The sequence below is a fragment of the Hypanus sabinus genome, chromosome 11, assembly GCF_030144855.1.
Source record: "Hypanus sabinus isolate sHypSab1 chromosome 11, sHypSab1.hap1, whole genome shotgun sequence".
Lineage (NCBI taxonomy): Eukaryota > Metazoa > Chordata > Chondrichthyes > Myliobatiformes > Dasyatidae > Hypanus > Hypanus sabinus.
In genome coordinates this window covers 90,027,056-90,049,215 of record NC_082716.1, presented here as the reverse complement: position 1 = coordinate 90,049,215, position 22,160 = coordinate 90,027,056, and the positions used below count along the sequence as shown (strand labels likewise).

The 22,160-nt window shown below is 41.7% G+C and overlaps 2 protein-coding genes across 3 annotated transcripts in view; one reads left to right on the top strand and one right to left on the bottom strand.

Moving 5' to 3' along the window:
* Positions 1 to 72: 72 nt before the first annotated feature.
* cenpl (centromere protein L) lies at positions 73 to 17,822 on the bottom strand. The gene is made up of 5 exons (XM_059984889.1): positions 17,471 to 17,822; positions 10,897 to 11,062; positions 7,540 to 7,785; positions 4,104 to 4,640; positions 73 to 915 (listed from the first exon to the last, which is right to left on the bottom strand). The coding sequence occupies exons 2-5, from the start codon at positions 11,023 to 11,025 to the stop codon at positions 814 to 816; spliced, it is 1,014 nt and encodes a 337-aa protein (XP_059840872.1). The 5' UTR covers positions 11,026 to 11,062; positions 17,471 to 17,822; the 3' UTR covers positions 73 to 813.
* Positions 17,823 to 17,932: 110 nt separating this feature from the next.
* The window catches only part of dars2 (aspartyl-tRNA synthetase 2, mitochondrial), a 91,709-nt gene continuing 87,481 nt past the window's right edge, over positions 17,933 to 22,160 (top strand). For both annotated transcript variants that reach the window (XM_059984881.1, XM_059984882.1), the window contains exon 1: positions 17,933 to 18,182. In XM_059984881.1, the coding sequence (XP_059840864.1) occupies positions 18,002 to 18,182 (181 nt within the window). In that variant the 5' untranslated portion in view covers positions 17,933 to 18,001. The remainder of the gene's footprint in view (positions 18,183 to 22,160) is intronic.

The window sequence follows — 22,160 nt, the reverse complement described above, 5'->3', positions numbered from 1 at the left end:
ATTTAACATGAACAGTTTTATCGTGTTATACTATCCAGTAATATGGTAAACCAGATAGTGAAGTAGAAAGGCAGTGCATAGCTGAAGCATTTTTATGTAGCAGTTGTGTTGAATACTTTGAATGTAAATATGTAGGTGGGGAAGTAATGTTAAGCACAGACCATTTGAAAGAATGGGTCAGAAATGATAAATCCAAAGGTTACACAACGAAGGCTACTATTACTTATTAAAGTGATACAGGGATTTCAAAGAATTGTTGTTGCTTATTATAATTATGCTTTCTGTGGAGAGAATAAATCAACTTAAGGTACTAATACTTTATTAATGTTTACAGCTTTAGATTTGATGTATAGTAAGTTATGGCATTATAGTCATGGTGTTTGAAACTGGGTTTCCCCCCATAGAGCAACTTAAAATTGACATTAAAATATTTGTAATAATTTTATATCTTTTGCCAGTCATGATAACATACAAATGAAAAATTAGTTTTTAAAATTTGCTCAACAGATACTACTTCTGAAAGCATTAAGATGTGAAAACAGGTTAAGGTTCTGTGCAATACAAATTGCAAAACAGGAGATGGTCCCACTAGTAAAAAGAGTGCATTTTTTATTCTGCCCAAGAATTTAAAAAATGACAGGTTTCTTAGAGGGGAAAAAGCACACAAGTCAAATGTTTTGGTAGCTCTGTATATGTTCGTCCGTTTTCTCCTTCCTGTCAGTCATGTCACGTAGCCCAGTAACTGGTTCTTTTCAGAAGAAAAATATCAATCTTCTGTTGTGGCTGAGGAGCAAGTTCATGATCCAGTCAAATTTAATCCATAGTACTGCAGAGACGAGGTTGATACTGTATCTGATGAAAAGCCAGCTCAGTTAGGAATGGCAGCACGTGGTCTATATGCTTGCTGTTGAACAGCTGGAGGGGGTAAAAATTAGTACTAGATAAACCAAGTAATTCCATTGCTCACACCAAGATTTGCAAACACTTTCTTAAAATATGATTAATCTGTTTCCACCATTCTATTTTTCCCACCCAGATTATTATTATGACCTAATTTTCAGATTCAACAGTGAAACTATGAAAGTACGCAAGCAAAAATTTACTCCAGATACCCCATTCAATCCATAAACAATGCACATCCTTTGGTTCTTAAACATTTTAATTCTCTCCTGCTCCCTGTGACACCTTTATATTCTGCACCTTCTCTGTTGGATTCAGAGTCAAACCAGGCAGCACAGAAGTACTATGGTTGATTCGGCTTAAGGAAATGACTTGTGTGTATAGCAGGCTAATCAGCATGGATCTTAGTAGAAGATTCTCTCCCTCTCTCTCTCAAAAGCTTGCTGTTCTAATGAGTATATTCAACATTTTAAATCAGTTTGCTGTTGCTGTTCAAAATATTTTTGTACATTTTTTATTAGAACAGCATTTCTCAGCTTCCTTTTCAAATGCAAGGCTTCAATAAATGCACACTTTCTTAGGATCCTTGCGCAATAAGTTGGAAAAGTGTGTACGGAACCGGGGGAAATAGAGGTATTTAATGAAGACTTCACTTCAGCATTCACTACGGAAAAGGACCTTGGCGATTGTAGGGATGACTTGCAGTGGACTGAAAAGCTTGAGAACGTAGATATTAAGAAAGAGGATGTGCAAGGGCTTTTGGAAAGCATCAAGTTGGATAAGTCACTGGGACCAGGTGGGATGTACCCCAGGTTACTGTGGGAAGCGAGGGAGGAGATTGCTGAGCCTCTGGCAATGATCTTTGCATCATCAATGGGGACGGGAGAGGTTCTGGAGGATTGCGGATGTTGTTCCCTTATTCAAGAAAGAGAGTAGGGATAGCCCAGGAAACTATAGGCCTGTGAATCTCACTTCAGTGGTTGGTAAGATGATGGCGAGATCCTGAGAGGCAGAACTTATGAACATTTGGAGAGGCAGAATATGATTAAGAATAGTCAGCATGGCTTTGTCAAAGGCAGGTTGTGCCTTACAAGCCTATTGATTTTTTTTGAGGATACGACTAACCCATTGATGAAGGTAGAGCCGTAGATGTAGTGTACATGGATTTTAGCAAGTCATTTGATAAGGTACCCCATGCAAAGTTTATTGAGAAAGTAAGGAGGCATGGAATCAAAGGGTACATAGCTTGTGGATCCAGAGCTGGCTTGCCCACAGAAGGCAAAGAATGGTTGTACAGGGGTCATATTCTGCACGGAGGCCAATGTCTAGTGGTGTGCCTCAGGGATCTGTTCTGGGACCCCTTCTCTTTGTGATTTATATAAATGACCAGGATGAAGAAGTGGAGGATGAAGGGTTGGGTTCGTAAATTTGCTGATGACACAAAGGTTGGGTGTGTTGTGGATAGTGTGGAGGACTGTCAGAGGTTACAACAGGATATTGATAGGATGCAAAACTGGGCTGAGAAGTGGCCAGATCAACCCAGATAAATGTGGGGTGGTTCATTTTGGTAGGTCAAATATGATGGCAGAATATAGTATTAATGGTAAGACTCTTGGCAGTGTGGAGGATCAGAGGGATCTTGGGGTCCGAATTCATAGGACGCTCAAAGCTGTTATGCAGGTTGACTCTGTGGTTAAGAAGGCATATGGTGCACTGGCCTTCATCAATCGTGGGATTGAGTTTAAGAGCCGGGAGGTAATATTGCAGCTACATAGGACCCTGGTCAGACCCTACTTGGAGTACTGTGCTCAGTTCTGGTCGCCTCACTACAGGAAGGATGTGGAAATCATAGAAAGGGTGCAGAGGAGATTTACAAGGATATTGCCTGGATTGGGGAGCATGCCTTATGAGAATGGGTTGAGTGAACTTGGCCTTTACTCCTTGGAGCGACTGAGGATGAGAGGTGACCTGATAGAGGTGTACAAGATAATGAGAGGCATTGATAGTGGATAGTCAGAGACTTTTCCCCAGGGCTGAATTGGCTAGCACCAGAGGGTATTGTTTTAGCGTGCTTGGAAGTAGGTACAGAGGAGATGTCAGGGGTGTTGTTTTTTTAAAAACGCAGAGAGTGGCGAGTATGTGGAATGGGCTGCTGGCGGCAGTAGTGGAGGCTGAAATGATAGGGTCTTTTAAGAGACTCCTGGATGGCTACATGGAGCATAGAAAAATAGAGGGCTATGGGTAAAGCCTAGGTAGTTCTAAGGTAGGGACATGTTCGCCACAGCTTTGTGGGCCGAAGGGCCTGTATTGTGCTGTATGTTTTCTGTGTTTCAAAGGGGCAGACATCTCCACTATACAAACTTATATTAAGGTTGCATTTTTACAACTACTGCTGCTGACAAAATAGTAGAAACCCTAGAAGTGGTGCTTAGTAGAGAACCCACTTGCTTTCTATAGTACAGAAACACAATTTATCTAAGAATAGTAATCATTATATATCCTAGTTAAAATTGTTAGCAGAGATCCTAAAGAGATGTTACATAAATTATAAGGGTTTATAATAAAAAAAAAGAATATAATTAAGTTTTAAATATGGCCTTAGGAAGCCATGAATTTTCTCAAGCAGCAAACAAACTTTCATTGATGTATTAAAATAGCATTGATCCCAACATTACCCAGTATAAAAGTTGTATACCATTTCATGGTGTTGTCAACCAAGAATTGGTCATTAAGCAACTTGAGTAAATTTTCCCTCTTTATCAAGTAGGCCAATAAGCATAAATACATAACCAAGCTAGCAGAGATGAATGGATAGCTCGTACATGACTAGAAGTCAGTATTTATGCAGTATTCCTATTTTGCAGCAATGGCAACATGAAAAACATTTCTACAATGCTAACTTTCCACTCCTGGATCAGAAACCAATAGCTGCAAAATCTATAGATATTCCCCAGTCAGAACATAGTGCAGAAATTTATCTGAATGCAGTCTCCAGATTCTTTCAGCTCCTAGAGCTGTACACTACTGAAAACAGAATAACTATGATTTCATGTAAATTAAGAGAACCTTTCAATTCACTTTCCCTTCCCCATCCCCACTATCTCCTCAAATCCAGATTATACATACACAAGATTCTTCTCAATATACTGTAGTTAATGCTGTACAAGTTACATTTTAAAATCAAAGTGTTAACTGTTCCTCACCTTTAATTTTCCATCACAGTGAGCAGATGCTACACCTGTTGTTACCTTTACTAGGCGTGTAGCTGCAAGCCGCACCCCAAAATGCCTGTAGAAATGTGAATGAAGGCTGCTCATGAATAAATCCACTTCTTCTATGGTGATTTCATCCTCATCTCCATGGATACTTTCCCACAATGCCTTAGCATCCTCTGGGTGAATACTCAGTGAAATGGTCAATTGGACAGGGGGTACAGACCATTCTAGTTCCATTACACGATGGATACAGTCAGAAAAACAATTGGCCCACATGGCAGCCATCCAGGTCAAGTTCTCAGAACTGATGGGGAACGCACTGATGTAACAGTCAAATGTTTTCTGCAACCATTCCCCAACAATAGCTGTTACTGTTTCAGGGCCATTGGCAAAAAGCAAGGGCAAACAGGTGAATTCCACAGGGAGAGATGCCAAGAAGCCCAGGTCTCCATCAACACAGCATAGCCACCCAGACCAGACCACTTTCTCATCAGATGATTGTTGGACTGGAGTCTTTGATGTTATCTGTCAGGAAGCAGAAAAACACTCAAGTTCAGGTATTAATTTTTTCCCTTTGTCCATCCTCCTACAAAATTCCATACAAGACTCATTCTAAAATAATTTGGTCAGTGGTCATTCCATATGTACAGAAATACACAATACTTGAACAATATGTAACTAAATTCTTCTAAAGAGAAGTGGAGCCTTGTTATCTCTAGGGATGCAGAAGCCAACAGTTTTATCCTATCCAGTGGGGATAATAATAATAGAATGATGAATGTCTGGCTGATGAACTGTAGTAGAGGGAAAGGTTTCAAATTCTGGATCATTGGGATCTTTTCAAGGGAAACTATAACCTGTACAAAGAGGTGGAGAACCTGAGGGGAACCAATATGATTGCAGACAGGTTTGCTAGAGCTGTTGGGGAGGATTTAAATTAGTTTGGCAGTGGAATGGAAATCAAAGTCATGGACCTGGGAATAGTCCGGCCACAGAGTATTGTCAAAAGTTTTGGGCCCCATATCTCAGAAAGGATGTGTTGTCATCGGAGAGGTGCCAGAGGAGGTTCAGAAGGACAATTCTGGGAATGAAGGGGTTAACATGAGCATCTGGCAGCTTTGGGCCTGTACCCACTGGAATTTAGAAAAATTGGTGGGGATTTCATTGAAACCTACCAAATGTTGAAAGGATTACATAGGGTGGATGGGGGAAGGATGTTTCCCGTGGTGGGGGTATCCAGAACTAAAAAGCACACCTCAAAACTAGGGGCAACCTTGTAGGACAGAGAATAGTGAATCTGTGGAATGCTCTGTCACAGACTACAGTGGAGGCCACGCAGTGGGTATATTTGAGGTGGAAGTCGGCAGTTTCCTGGCCAAAGGATATGGCGAGAAGGTAGGTGTATGTGGTTAAGTGGGATCTGGGATTAGCAATGATTTCAAAGGGCTGAAAGGCCTAATTCTGCTGCTATGTCTTATGGACACTGGGTTGATGCAGTGTGTAGAGACTGAGGAAGGATAGGCAATAGATAGGACATAATGGCAGTCAGTTGGATGGGTTGAAATGTGTCCATTTTAATGCAAGAAACATCATGAACAAGGACATTTGGGCCATTAGAAACTTGGTCATCATAAGGGCAGGAATAGCTGCTTGATGTACCAGGATTTAGATGTTTCAAAAGACACAGGGTTGGAGGTAAGGAAGTGACATTATTAATCATGGAGTGTCTCACAGCTGCAGAAAAGAAGCAATCATTCTATAGGGAGTATTCTATAGACACCCCACTCCCATAGCAGGGGACACTGAGGAGACTGGGAAACAGATTTTGGAAAGATGCAAAAATAACAGGGTCGTTGTTATGGATGACTTCAACTTCCCCATTATTCTTAGTGTAAAAGAGTTAGATGGGCCAGAATTGATTAAGTGTGTACAGAAAAGAATCTGGTCAGGTGATCGATCTGTCTAAAATTTGTACCCATCAAGAGTGACCAAAAGTCCCTGACCTTTATCATAACCTTGAACAAGAATAGGAGCAGACTGTATGAGAAAGTATTTAATTGGGGGTGGGGGGGAAATTATGATGCTATTGGATACGAATTTGGAAGTATAAATTGGGAATTTGTGTACTCAGGAAAATGAACAACCAAAATGTGGAGGTTGTTTAGGGGGCAACTGGATAGATTTGTCCTGTTGAGGCAGGGAAATAATGGTAGGGTGAAAGGACCATGGTTGACAAGATATGTGGTACATGCATTCAGTGGCTACTTTATTAGGCACCACCTGCTCACCAGTTCAAATATAGAACAGCCAATCATGTGGCAGCAACTCAATACATAAAAGAATGCAGACATGGTCAAGAGATGCAGTTGTTGTTCACATCAACCATCAGAATGTGATCAAAGTGACTTTGAGCAGGGATTGATGGTGCCTGGATTAGAAACCATGAGGATAGGTAGACTGATAGAAGGCTTTTCCCTTTGGAGAGAAGGAAAATGAGTTAAATTGATAGAGATGTACAAGATGATAAGAGGCACAGATTGAATGGATAGCCAGAGATTTTTACCCATTGCAGATATGGCTAATAAAAAGTCTCAGGAGTATGGAGGGGGAAGTGATGTCAGAGACAGGCGTTTTTGTTTTAGAGATTTGTAGGTGCATGGAACGCACTGCCGTGGGTGGAAACAGAGGCAGACACATACGGGACATTTAAGAGACTTAAATAAGCATATGAATGAAAGAAAAATGGACAAAATGGGAGGGAAGGGTTATATTGATCTTGGAGTAGGTTAAAGGGTTAACAAAACATCATAGACTGAAGGGTATATACTGTGCTGTACTGTTCAATGTTATATCCCAACTAAGCAAAGAAAGATGGCTTTTCCAAAAACAGTAAACAATGTTATGTTTATTCTTCAAACCCAGAGTTCCCTTTCTGATTCTACATGAGAACTAGCTGGCAATATAAAAGAAAATATCAGATCAAGCTCTGCAATTGGAGTCCAGTGGCAGAATGGAGTACAGGTTAAAAATCACAGCCCAAGTTTAAGACAGACTTATCTGGAAACATATACAGTTAATTGGACCAAAACTGTCATAATAATTTGGACATCCTTAATGAGATCACACCTTATTATGCCAATAATTTTATAAATCCAATGAACTATTTGTATGAGGTGCAGGACATGCAATTTGAATCATAAGATAAACCTCCCTTGAAGATTTCAAAGTTAATGATAAAACAATTTGATAATTGGCCATTAGAAGAATCTAGGCATAATGATTTTTTTTTTCCTGAAATCATGAAAAATAGAAGCAGCTTGATTCAGCCACATTTTATAAGAATAAGCAAAAAAAAACCTCAACTTTTAAGTTAGCCTAACTCAGAAGAGCTGTTTTGCTGCTGAAAAGTGGTTCACAACCTAACCTGTATGAAGACTGCCTCGGGATCACTTTCAGTAGCTCGGAGACCAGCAAGCATGGAGAATTTAGCTTTGCTTGCAAGCTCAATTCCCACTTCAACTGCCATTCCTTTTTTCTTCTCTGAAGCGATGAACACAGACAACTCATTTGAGTATTTCTTCAGCATGGTGTAAGAGAATCTATACAGGGGTGTCAGATGATATAGATGCCATTGTTTCTGTAATAACAGTGCAATCTGCTCTGGATTTTCCTGGGAAAAAAAAATCAATAAGGCAAAAGTTTTATCTACTATCCACACAAATACCTGAAATAATACTATATCTATCACCAACCTCAAGATAAGACTTTACAGTTACAACAGTGAATGCTTTAACAGACAGTGATGTGGAGTCATTTAAGGAATCAGAAACCTTTTATGCCCTATAGGGAGTTCAGAAATACATTGTTTTGATGCAAACAGAATGACTCCAAACACAATTCTAAAGCCTTGAGTAAATATAACTTATCACTATATAACAATTACAGCACAGAAACAGGCCATCTTGGCCCTTCTAGTCTGTGCCGAACGCTTACTCTCACCTAGCCCCATCTACCTGCACTCAGCCCATAACCCTCCATTCCTTTCCTGTCCATATAGCTATCCAATTTTTTTTATTTTTTTTAAATGACAAAACCAAACCTGCCTCTACCACTTCTACTGGAAGCTGGTTCCACACAACTCACGTTCCCCCTCACGTTACCCCTAAACTTTTCCCCCTACCTCTCAACTCATGTCCTCTAGTTTGAATCTCCCCTACTCTCAATGGAAAAAGCCTATCCACGTCAACTTGATCTATCCCCCTCATATTTTAAATACCTCTATCAAGTCCCCACTCAACCTTCTATGCTCCAAAGAATAAAGACCTAACTTGTTCAACTTTCCCCTGTAACTGAGGTGCTGAAACCCAGGTAGCATTCTAGTAAATCTCCTCTGTACTCTCTCTAATTTGTTGACATCTTTCCTATAATTCGGTGACCAGAACTGTACACAATACTCCAAATTTGACCTCATCAATGCCTTGTACAATTTTAACATTACATCCCAACTCCTATACTCAAAAGCTGATTTATAAAGGCCAGGATACCAAAAGCTTTCTTCACCACCCTATCCACATGAGATTCCACCTTCAGGGAACTATGAACCATCATTCCTAGATCACTCTGTTCTACTGCATTCCTCAATGCCTTACCATTTACCATGTATGGACTATTTTGATTAGTCCTACCAAAATGTAGCATCTCACACTTATCAGCATTAAACTCCATCTGCCATCTTTCAGCCCACTCTTCTAACTGGCCTAAATCTCTCTGCAAGCTTTGAAAACCTACTTCATTATCCACAACGCCACCTATCTTAGTATCATCTGTATACTTACTAATCCAATTTACCACTCCATCATCCAGATCATTAATGTATATGACAAACAACATTGGACCCAGTACAGATCCCTGAGGCACACCACTAGTCACCGGCCTCCAACCTGACAAACAATTATCCACCACTACTCTCTGGCATCTCCCATCCAGCCACTGTTGAATCCACATTACTACTTCAATATTAGTACCTAACGATTGAACCTTCCTAACTAACCTTCTGTGTGGAACCTCGTCAAAGGCCTTACTGAAGTCCATATAGACAACATCCACTGCTTTACCCTCGTCAACTTTCCTAGTAACCTCTTCAAAAATTTCAATACAATTTGTCAAACATGACCTTCCACGCACAAATCCATGTTGACTGTTCCTAATTCAACCCTGTCTATCCAGATAATTATATAAACCATCTCTAAGAATACTTTCCATTAATTTGCCCACCAATGACATCAAACTTACAGACTGATAATTGCTAGGTTTACTCTTAGAACCCTTTTTAAACAATGAAACCACATGAGCAATCCTCCAGCACCATCCCCGTTTCTAATGACATTTGAAATATTTCTGTCAGATTCCCAGTACACACAGATTCCCAGTACCTCATGTACCGTCCCAGGTAGATAACAGATTCCCCTGATATTTCTACACTAACTTCTCTCAAGGTCCTTGGGAATATCCTGTCAGGACCTGGAGACTTATCCACTTTCATATTCTTTAAAAGCACCAGTACTTCCTCTTCTTTAATCATCATAGTTTCCATAACTACCCTACTTGTTTCCCTTACCTTACACAATTCAATATCCTTCTCCTTAGTGAATACCGAAGAAAAGAAATTGTAGAAAATCTCCCACATCTCTTTTAGCTCCACACATAGCTGTCCACTCTGATTCTCCAAGGGACCAATTTTATCCCTCTCTATCCTTTTGCTATTAATATAACTGTAGAAACCTTTGGATTTATTTTCACCTTCCTTGCCAAAGCAACCTCATATCTTCTTTTAGCTTTTCTAATTTCTTTGATTTTTTTTACATTCTAAATGAATAGTTACTTTTACAGAATAGATGAATAGCTAGTTAAAAACCAATTCATGCTATAACCTGAAAACATACAATTTTTTAATATTCTTGTTGACTACCAAATTCAACTAGGCCAATCATTTAAGAAAATATCATTTGAATTAATCCAAGTAATGTCAAAACATGGAACAGAACCAAAATTAGTCTGCACTGGTTATTTTCTAGAATACCAGTGTGCAGTAAAGCAAAGATGAAGATGAGCAAAGGTTAAGGAGCCTGAAAAAAATTAAAAGAAACAGAGTCCACTTTGAGGGAACAAGGGAATGGTTGGAAATAAAGTCTACGAGCCAATACTAGTGAAGAGAGAAGTGTGTATAAATAGACTCTTATCATGTTATAGACCTCCATCAGATTCACTCCCCCCACCCCCCAGCCATTCCCACCCCCCAGCCATTCCCACCCCAGGGAAAACAGTCAATCTAACTACATTTGTCATCTAATCCTGGCAGCATCTTCTGAATGCCTCCACATCCTCCCTGTAATGGGATGACCAGAATTAAATTCAATATTTCAGATGCAAGCTAACCAGAGTTTTATAAAGCTGTAAAATTACTTTGATTTGAACTCAACCTCCTTCTGGCATTTCTATTTTCCTCAGAGGTCAATGTCCAAAACTGAACAGGATGCTTAGGTTACCTCTTGAGATTGATTTGAAGATTTATGCACAACTTTGCTTCTCTTTTTATTTAAAAGTCTTTTAAAAAATAATATACATTTTAAAAGGGAGCTTGAAATCAGTCTCAACAGAATAATTTGATGTGGAACAAAAATAAGTTTCCTTTTCTTTCTCTTGAACCACCCCCCCCCCAAAAAAAAAGAATAAACAAGCAAATGTTCTACTTGCAATGAAAAATCAATATTATTCTACTCACTACTGGGCAGTCTGGTCTCGAAATCCTCCGTCTAGCTGGGGTCTGACGAAATGGTGTATGCTTGTGTACCGTCCTCAGAACTACTGGAGGAGAATCTGTTTGGGGAAAACACACACCCATGTGCGCCATTCCAGCCTTGAAAGGTGTCAAGTGCTCTGTGTCAAACCTGAATAGGGGGATAAGCAAATAAAAAAAATTAATTATTTTGTAGCAATAAAAATAAAGCCAGTGACGGAAAGTACAACTGCATTGCTCCAAACAATTCATAACATTTGTCTGTTCCCAAGTCCAGCTCTGTGTTTTTCCCCACATTATTAATGGGTAGTGGGTATAACTGCAATATCTGTTCAGAATACAATGAGATTTGACATGCAATGAGATTTTAAAAAGCACAGATACTGGAAATCTAAAACAAAACAGAAAATTTCAGGAATACTCAATAGGTCTTTGACCAAAACACTAATCATTTTGTTTTCCAAAGATGTACCTGATCTGCAGAACATCGCCAGCATTTCTGTTTTTAAATTCAAGCTTAAATGTACTATCATGGGTGTAAGCAGCATGAAAGTTTGCTTTATGCAGCAGCAGCACATTACAAGCAAAAATTACATAAACTTAAATTAACCAATTATACACAACCGACACAGCACAAGAAAATGACACAACAAAAAAAATGACATTAGTGCAAGTAGAGGAAAATACAGTTTGATGTAGAATTTAGGGGTTTTCCAAGGACCACACAGTGGGAAGAAACTATTATTGAACACCTAGGTGTGGGTCATCAGGCTCCTGTACACCCAGAAATGAGAAGGCAGCATGGCTCAGATGGGGAGATCCTGGATGATAGATTTGAATCTACAGTCGGCCCTCCTTATGCGCGGGGGATTGGTTCCGGGAACTCTCGTGGATACCAAAAAATGTGGATGCTCAAGTCCCTTATATAAAATGGCGTAGTATTTGCACTTAACCTACACACATCCTCCCATATACTTTAAATCATCTCTAGATTACTTATAAGACCTAATACAATGTAAATGCTATGTAAATAGTTGTTACACTGTATTGTTTAGGGAATAATGACAAGAAAAAAGTCTGTACATGTTCAGTACAGATGCAACCATCATAGCTCTTCTGGGAACGCTGATGCTGCCTCGGCATCAGCCAATCCCGATTCTCCCGTGATCTTTAAGTTCTTGAGGCTGTAGCGCTTTACATAGCTAGCCAGCCATCCCTTACTAGCCTTAAACTCCTTCCTCTCACTCACAACACAATAGCAAACGAATGAGTCGCAAGGCAAACAATGCTCAATTTCTGGGTTTTTCCGATCCGCGGTTGGTTGAATCCGCGCATGCGGAACCCGTGGATAAGGAGGGCCAACTATACTTCCAATTTCAAAATAAAGCTCAAAAATAAATACATCAATATTTACAAAACTGTAAACTGTTCCAACCCTTCCTGTTGGATAGGTACAAGGTTTGTGGGCCAGATGAAGCGGGATTTAGAGTAAAGAGGCATCTTGGTCAGTGTGAATGAGTTAAGGTGAAGGGCCTGTTTCCATACTGCACAAATCCATCAATATCAAATACAGACGCTTCTTTCAACTGCTTCATTTATTCATAGAAGCTTGCTGTTTATCTTCCATAGAATAGTATAACACAGTACAGACCCTCCACCCATGATGTGCTGATCTTTTAACCCACTCCAACATCAATCTAATGCATCCCTCTTGCATAGCCTTCCGTTTTTCTTGTGATGCCTATCTAAGAGTCCATTAAATGTCCCTAATGTATCTGCTGTTACCACCATCCTCAGCAGAGAATTCTATGCACCCACCACTGTGTGTAAAAAATAAGCCCTACTAAAACACCTTAAAATTATGCCGCCTTGCATTAGCCATTTCCACCCTGGGAAAGTCTCTGGTTGTTCACTATCTATCGCCTCTTATCTTGTACACTTCTTGTCAAAGTTCAAAGTAAATTTATTGTCAAAGTATATATCACCATATACAAAAATGAAATTAATTTTCTTGTGGACATAATAATAAAAGAAAGAAAATGTGGGCATTTAAGCTGTACAAATATAAAAAGAAAGAAATAATAATAAACAAGCAATAAATATTTAAAACATGAGATGAAGAGTCCTTGAAAGTGAGTCCCTAGATTATGGGTACATTTCAATGATGGGGCAAGTGAAGTTGAGTGAAGTTATCCCCTTTGGTTCAAGAGCCTGATGGTTGAGGGACAGTACTCCTGAACCTGGTGGTGAGAGTTCTGGGGCTCTCCTACTTTTTTCCTGATGGAGCTGGGTGGTGATGGGGGGTCCCTGATGATGGATGCTGCTTTCCTGTGAAGGTGATTCATGTAGATATGCTCAATGGTGGAGAGGGCTTTACCCATGATGGACTGAGCTGTATTCACTACTTTTTGTAGGATTTTTCACTCAAAGGCATTGGTGTCTCCAGACCCAAGCTGTGATGCAGTCAGTCAATATAGTCTCCACTACACATCTATAGAAGTTAGATATCATGTTCACCCCTCATCCTCCTTTGCTCCACAGAGAAAAACCCAAACTCACTTAACCTTTTCTCACAAGGCAACGTTGTGATAAATCTCCTCAGCATCTTTTCTAAAACTTCCACATCCTTCCAATAAAGCTATTGAAATTAAGCACAATCCTCGGTGTGGTATAACCTGAATTTTACAGAGCTGCAACATTACCTCGCAGCTCTTGAACTTAATCCCCTGACTAATGAAGACCAACACACCATACGCTTTCTTAACAGCCCTATCAACTTCCATGACAACTTTGAGGGATCTATGGATATAAAACCCAAGATCCCTCTGTTCCTCCCCACTGCAAAAAAATCCTGCACTCTGTCTCAAGTTTGACCTTCCAAAGTGCATTGCTTCACACTTTTCTGAGTTGAACTCCATCTCCCACTTCTCAGCCCAGTTCTGCATCTTATCAATGTCCCATTGCAAACTATGACAACCTTATACACTATCCGTAACATCACCATCTTCAAGTTATCTGAAAATTTACTAACCCACCTTTCCAGTTCCTCATCCAAGTCACCTATAAATTACAAAAAAAATCACAAACAGCAGGGACCCAAGACAGATCCCTGTGGAATATGACTGGTCATCAATCTCCAGGTAATATGCGCTCCATTTACTACCACCCTCTGCCTTCTGTGGACAAGCCACAAAATCCATGCAGCCAGCTTTCCCTGGATCCGATCTCTCCTGACTTTCTGTATGAGTCTATACTGGGGAACCTAGTCAAATACCTTACTAAGATCTATATACACCACATACACTGGTCTATCTTCAATCTGTTTTGTCACCGACTCAAAGTATTCAATCACGCTCGTGAGGCACATTCTGCATCTCACAAAGCTATGCTGACTGTCCCAAATCAGACTACACTTTTCCAAGTGCTCGTAAATGCCATCTCTAAGTATCTCTTAATTGCCATCATTGCAGAAGAACCAAAGCTGCTCCAGAAACAGAGGACTTGAGTAGGGAAGGGAAACAAGATTTTAGACCCGGAAACACCCTTGTAGCTTTTCTCTGTACTTTCAACCTTATTTACATCTTTCCTGTAGGTAAGTCACCAAAACTGCACACAATATTCCAAATTAGACTTCACCAACATCTTATACAACTTAAACATGACATCCCATCTCCTGAACTCAATGTTAAGATTTATTAAGGTTAATCTGCCAAAAGCTTTCTTTATGCCTATCTACCCGTCTTCCTCACTGCCCACTACACCCCTAATCTTAGTGTCATCTGCAAATTTGCTGATCCAGTTAACATTGATATAGATGATAGACAACAATGGGCCCAGTGCCAATCCCTGAAGCACTCCACTAATGACAGGCCTCCAGTCAGAGAAGCAACCATCTACAACCATTCTCTAATCCAATTTATTACATCTTGAATGCCAAGCGACTGAATCTTCTTGACCAATCCTCCCGTTACGGGCCTTCTCAAATCCTTGCTAAAGTCCATGTAGACACCATCCATTGCCTTGCCGTCATCAACTTTCTTGGCAACTTCCTCAAAAAAACTCTAACATTGGTTAGACACAACCTACCACGCACAAAGATGAGTAATCAGTCCATGTCTATCCAAATATTCATATAGCTGGTCCCTTAGAACACCTTTCAATAATTTACTGATGTCAGGTTCACTGGCCTATAACTTCCTGATTCATTTTTGGAGTCATTCATAAACAGAGGAACAAAATTAGCTATCCTCCAATCCTCTGCTACTTCACCCATCGTTAAAGATGCAAGTATCCCTGGCCTCAATAATTTCTGCACCAGCTTCACACAGGGTCCAAGGGAACACCTTGTTTTCCCAGGGGATTTATCCACCCTAATTAAGACAATAAACACCATTTCCTCTGTAACCTGTATGGGGTCTGTGAAGTTGATGCTGCTTTGCCTCACTTCTATAGACTGTGTCCATCTCGTGAGTAAATACAGATGCAAAAAAATTCAATTATGATATCCCCCATTTCTTTTGGCTCCGCGCATGGATTACCATACCGATCTTCCAGAGACTCTTGCAATCCTTTCAACGTATCTGTAGAATCCCTTAGGATTCTCCTTCACCTTGTCCTCTCTGGCAACCTCATGCCTTCTTTTAGCCCTCCCGATTTCTTTAAGTGTTCTCTTGCATTTCTTATACTCCATAAGCATCTCATTTGTTCCTACTTGTCCATACCTGCTATGCACCTTTTTTTAAACCAGGACCTCAATATCACTTGAAAACCAAGGTTCCCTAAACCTGCTATCTTTACCTTTTATTCTGACAGGCATTTTTGCAGACTTCCCATTTACCAAATACATCTTTGCCAAAACAACCTGTCCCAATCCACACTTGTCAGATCCTTTCTGATACCATCAAATTTGGCCTTTTTCCAATTACCAACCCACTGACCAGACCTATCTTTTTTCCATATTTACTTTGAAACTAATGGCAAAATGATCACTAGATGCGAAATATTCCCGTACACAAATTTCTGTCACCTGCCCAGTCTCATTCCCAATTAACAGATCAAGTATCACACACTCTCTCATTCGGACTTCTTAATCTCATTAAGGAAAATTTTCTGAACAAATTTGACAAACTCTATCCTACCAAGACCTTTTACAGAATGAGAGTCCAAGTCAATGTATGGCAAGTTAAAAATCACCTACTATAACCACCTTATTTTTCTTGCAACAGTCTGCGATCTCTCTGCAAATTTGTTCCACTAAATCTTGCAGAATGTTTGCATGGACTGTAATATAAATTCATTAACGTTGTCATACTTTTCTTATTTCTCAGCTCCACTCACAAAGCCTTACTAGAGAAGCTCTGCAGTATATCATGACCGAGTACACCACCCAAAGTAGTGTACCTGTTCTGGACAGGATGACAACAGGAGTACTCTGTACTGGTTGTTTAACCCCTTTCCCCTTCTTGTGACCATCACTCTATATGCTCTATCATTCCCTTAGCCACCAGAATGATCTGGAGTTCATTACTTCCAGCTTCAATTTCTTAATGCAGAGTGTCAATATTATCCCTGTGACCGTTCAGATTTCTCTCAAGTGTTCTGGTTTCTTCAAGACAGTAGGCTGATTGGCTATTATAAATCACACAGCAGTTAGATACACTTCATGCAGGTGTAGTCATTAAAGATATTGGAGGTCTCCCAGCCTTCCTACATCCCATTCAACTGTCCTGCCTGGCATCCCTACTGTTCTACCTATGCAAATATAAACAATGAAAACAATAAAACTGTGTGTGTGTGTGTATATAGAATCCATCTACAGGTTTTTCACCTTCTATCACTCGCCTCTCCACACTGGTCTCAAAGAGCTAAAGTTTAAAATACCCACCCTAACAAAGCTGCTCTGCTTGCCCCTATCTTAATTTGTTCCTGCCAATCAATCTCAAATTGACCGCTGTTCAGAACACCAAACTGCTGCGAGTCACTACCCTTTTTACTCAATTGCCGAACCTCAATAGAGCTACATCTTCTCAGGTTCCAGATCTCTGATTGGCCGCTGCTCAAAACAGAGCCTTTTACAAAAATAACCAAATTCGAGAGACAATCAAAAAACAGGAATTAACTCTTCCATTCCTAGACACCTTGGACAATTCGATTCCATTTACCATTACAACTTGCTTAAGCACAAAGTATTCTTCAAAAGTACTGTTGGATTGCCTTTAACAGAAATGATAGCATTCATCAAGGGAGAGTGAAATGAGGCAAGGAGAGAATTTAACATTGCCTAGTTAATTCGAAACGGGATTTTTTTGTCAACAATTTGCTGGGGGGAACTCAGTAGTTCGAACATCATCTGCGGGAGGAAATCGATTGTCGATGTTTGAGTTAGAGATCTAGCTTATATAACTGATTTTGAGATGTGGGAAATCTTAAAGCGTTTGAGATAAACAGCAGGTCAGGAGTTGAAGAGGCAGGCAGAAAAGGGGCCTCGGACTCAAAGTACAAACTGTTCCTCTTTTAGTGATGCTAACTTTTGCGCATCTATGGTGCTTTCTGCTTTTACCTCGGGGAGAAGTTACGATCCCTCAGAACCCTCGAACCCTCAGAGTTCCCATCGAGAGAGGGATAGAAGAGTGTTGTCTTCGGTTTCGCTTTGGCCAGTTCAACAGAAGTCCCTCATCTTAATCGGGCTTAGGGTGGAGACAAAGCTCACCGTCCACTAGGCCTACGAATGAAGAAGATCAGCGTTTCGACAATGCAATTCGACTTGAAAATGCCACCAGAGCAGTTGGGATACGGCCAAGGCCGCCGCCGCCGCCGCCGCCACCACCACCTAGCTCAGGCCTTTCCCCACAGCCACAACATCGGCCGACAGCTCCCGACCCGGGCTAAATCAGTTTAAACCTGCTTCCCGTCCTGCACTGCGCTGCCTGCCAACAGACTAAAGCAATCGGCGGCCGATTACACGACAAAAATACAGCTTTAGATCGATTCTATTAATCATGCCTGTTGCCAGGGGCGGGGAAAAGAGGTCAGAGGAACTGGTGAAGGGGCAAAGGTTGTTCCGAGTTACAGGTTGCGAAGTGAGGGCAAAATGTACCGTCGAAGTGGGCTCCTGGTGTGGGAGATAATGAGGACTGCAGTAGGTCGTGTCCCGGGTTGTCCTGTTAGCTTGAGGACAGCTTGTACCGGGGAGGGTAAGGACGCCCACAGCCGTCCCGCATTTGCTCCCTGTGAGGCCCAGGCTGTTCACCGCCGCGCCGCGTTTAGCCCAGGTGAGGCTCTCGTCGTAGTAATGAACCCATGCATTTAATGACTTCTCGTCCTAACGACTTGCTGGCAGTTTATGCTAGACTCTAGAAAAACCACGTGTTTTAAGCAAGTTCTTGATATTAGTTGAATGTCAGATACTGACCGAAAGTTGGGGGCAACGTTGCCATCACAAAGAGAAGGTACAGGAGCCTCAGAACCCACACCACCAGGTTCAGGAATAGTTATTACCCCTCAATCATTACGCTTTTGAACCAGATGGGATAGCTTTACTTGCTGAACTGTTCCCCACGATGTGGGCTCTTCATCTCATATTCCCGATATTTAGTGCTTATTTATTAATTATCATTATTATTTTTCTTTATTATTTGCACGGTTGCCTTTTGCACACTGGTTGCCCTGTTGGGTGCGGTCTTTCTTTGATTCTATTATGGTTATTTAATTTATTGAGTATGCCTACAAGAACATTAGTCCTAGGTTTGTATATGGTGACATACATGTACTTCGATAATAAATTTATTTTGAAGTTTGAACATCTCTAATTTTGCTAAATGATGGAAAATCCAAGTGTAACTGACTCAATACAGCAGCATGGTTAGAAGGTCCGCTGGTTCATTCCCTGAGAATGTGTTAACTTCTGACATCTAGTGTAGTGTGCATATTATACCTGTGACTGTTCAGATTTCCCTCAAGTGCTCTGGTTTCCTCAGGACAGTAGGCTGATTGGCTATTATAAATTGCACGGTAGTAATGGTTGGTAGAATCTGGGGAGGGTGGGAGCGAGGGGAGTTGATGGGAATGGATGTGATTGAGATGGGGAGAAAATATGTCACAGAGAGATGTTAGTGAAGGAATGAGATTTCTCTGAGCTCAGCACAATGTATAAAAATATGAAGTCTCTCCTTAACCAGAAACCAGCTTGATGAGTCTTTAGTGCACTTCTATAGCAAGTATGCTCATCCCAGCATGCGAAGACTGCTTCGGTGAATCAGGCGGAAGAAACCCCGGGGGTTCAACGGCTGAGAAGGTGTTGCAGCAGTGCATTGTGGAATGTGTAGAGCACTTAAGAAGACGTGGCCATCCAGTGCAGCCAAGGAAGTTGTCAGACATAACGATTCTTTGTGCCACTGGATCCTGATTTCTGAGGACGAGAGAGTGGGATCGTTTCTGTGCAAGGCTTTTCCACTTTAATATCTTGCACGCACTGGTTACCTTGTGAAAAAAGGTAGGCTGGTGGCACAGTGAGATCAGAGCTGGGCTTGAGTATGGAGGTTCCCGAGTTCGATTCTGCTACATCATGTTAACTTTCAGTGGCGTATGCACATTTCCTTTTGACTATCAACATTTCCCAATCACTCATTACTTAAAAAGTATTTACCATTCCTGTATTTTCTGTATTTCCTGTATTTACCATATTTTTGCGGATGTGTTCCATTCAGCATAGTGTAGCCCATTTCTCCAGCCTCTTTGTATCCTTATCATTCCACTTAGTTTTTGTATCAGTAAATTTGGAAATACTGCATTTGCTCCCTTTGACTATATTGTTGATAAAGACTAAGAGCAGTTATGAATGAATTGTGAAGTCACCCACAGAAAAGCAGCATATTATAGAGTGAACAAAAAAATGACCGACTTTTAAAGCAACATAAATGCTTATGTACACAATTCACTGAAGGCAAATGGAGTCTTTTTTCATTGAAGTCTTTATTACCAGAACATAAATGCTCTTATATACATAAAATTCACTGAAGGCAAGTGGTATGTTGGTCTTTATTAAGAGAAAGGAATTTATTGTTGTAATGGGATAGACCTTTGCTACAGTTTTGATCTTAATTGAGTAAGTATTAACTGGCAGAGAGGGAGTGCAATGAAGGTCTACTAGGTTGGTTCTAGGACTGGGAAGACAGACTTTTTTTTACAGTTTAGAATAGATCTGATTAAAATATTTTTTAAAAGATTTGACATGTTAGATACAGAAAACATGTTTCCTCTGACTGAAGATACCGGACTACAGAGCACGGTTCAAAAATAAAGGGTAGGAAAGATGGAGTTGACATGAAAAGAAGCTCCATCCATTAGAAGATTGAGAACGTTTGGAATTCTTCATCCTGGAGGTTGTGGAAGCTCACATATAGAATTCAATCAAAACAAAGTTTGATAGATTCTGCACATCAGGGAACTAAGTCTTATGAGGATTTTGCTGGAAAGTGATTCTACAGTAGAAGAACAGCCATAATTTTGTCGGAGGAACAGGCAGAAAGAGCTGCATAGCCTAATCTTCATTCTAATTTTTATGTTTTAATGGGAGATTTAACACAGTTCAGTTTCACTGGTCAAAGTCAAAAATCAAAGAAAATTTATATCAAAGTTTATTCAAATACCGTAGTGATGTGCTACACACAGCGCTGAAATAATGACACACAGTTGGTAAGTCGTTTGGGACTAGTTTATTCAAACTTCGCGGTGCTTGCATTTAATCCCTAGCGCCTGCCCTCTCCAGGCGGAAATGACATCAGAGGTGCATTACCAAAGTCTCCCCCCGCGCCCTGGCTATTTGTGAGCCGGTTCGCCTGCGCAGAAAGTGGGTCGCCACATAACCCCCCCCCACCCCCAGAACCAGCGATACACCCCCCAATGTCCACAGTCTGGATCAGCCTCTGTTTGGGAGGTCTGCTTCTGCACCGCGGTGCCTAAACCTCGACCAGCTGCGCCAAGTCCACATGGGCTGGTTTGAGTCAGTCCACCGCGAAAACGTCCAGAATGTACGTGAACCTGTTGTTGTTGATCACCTTGAATGGCACCTCATATGGCTGCTGTAGCGGTGCCCGGTGTCCGCCCCTTAGTACAAACACAAACTTACAGTTCTGCAGGTCTTTGGGTACATGGGTCGGGGTCCGTCCGTGCTGTGAAGTTGGGACGGGGGCCAGGTTTCCGAGCCTTTCGCGTAGCCTGTCCAGGACTGCTGCGGGTTCTTCCTCTTGCCCCCTTGGGGCTGGTATGAACTCTCCCGGGACGGCCAGGGGTGTGCCATACACCAACTCGGCCGACGAGGCGTGCAGATCCTCTTTGGGCACTGTACGAATTCCAAGCAAGACCCAGGGAAGCTCGTCCACCCAGTTAGGTCCTCCCAGGCGGGCCATGAGAGCCGACTTCAAGTGACGGTGGAAGCGTAACACCAGTCCATTCGACTGGGTGGTAGGCAGTTGTGCGGTGCAGCTGCGTTCCCAACAGGCTGGCCACAGCCGACCACAGGCTGGAGGTGAACTGGGCGTCTCTGTAGGAGGTAATGTAGGCCAGTACCCCGAACCATGCTACCCAGGTTGCAATCAGTGCTCGGGTGCAGGAATCGGCAGATGTGTCGGTGAGTGGGACTGCCTCTGGCCACCTTGTGAACTGGTCTACTATAGTTAGGAGGTACCGCGCTCCTCGAGACACTGGTAGGGGGCCCACAATATCCACATGAATGTGGTCGAACCTCTGGTGGGTGGGTGCCGCTGCACCTTGGCTGTTTGGCACTGCGTACACATTCTGGCCCATTCACTGACCTGCTTACAAAGTCCGTGCCACGCGAACTTGCTGGAGACCAGCCAGAAGGTTTTCCTGATAGATGGGTGCGCCAAACCGTGTATGGAGTTGAAAACTCGCCGCCTCCAGGCTGCCGGGACGATGGGGCGAGGTTGGCCGGTAGCCACATTGCACAGGAGGGTCCTCTCACCTGGGCCTATGAGAAAGCCCTGCAGCTGCAAACCCAAGACTGCGGTCCTGTAGCTGGGCATCTCGTCGTCTGCCTGCTGTGTCTCTGCCAGTACTGCATAGTCCACTCCCAGGGACAGGGCCTGGGCAGTGGTCTGGAGAGTGCGTCTGCCACGACGTTGTCCTTTCCCGAGCCATGCTGGATGTTGTATACTCGGAGATGTAGGGCAGATGTTGATGCTGGCGAGCCGACCAGGGATCGGACACCTTCGTGAACGCGAAGGTCAACG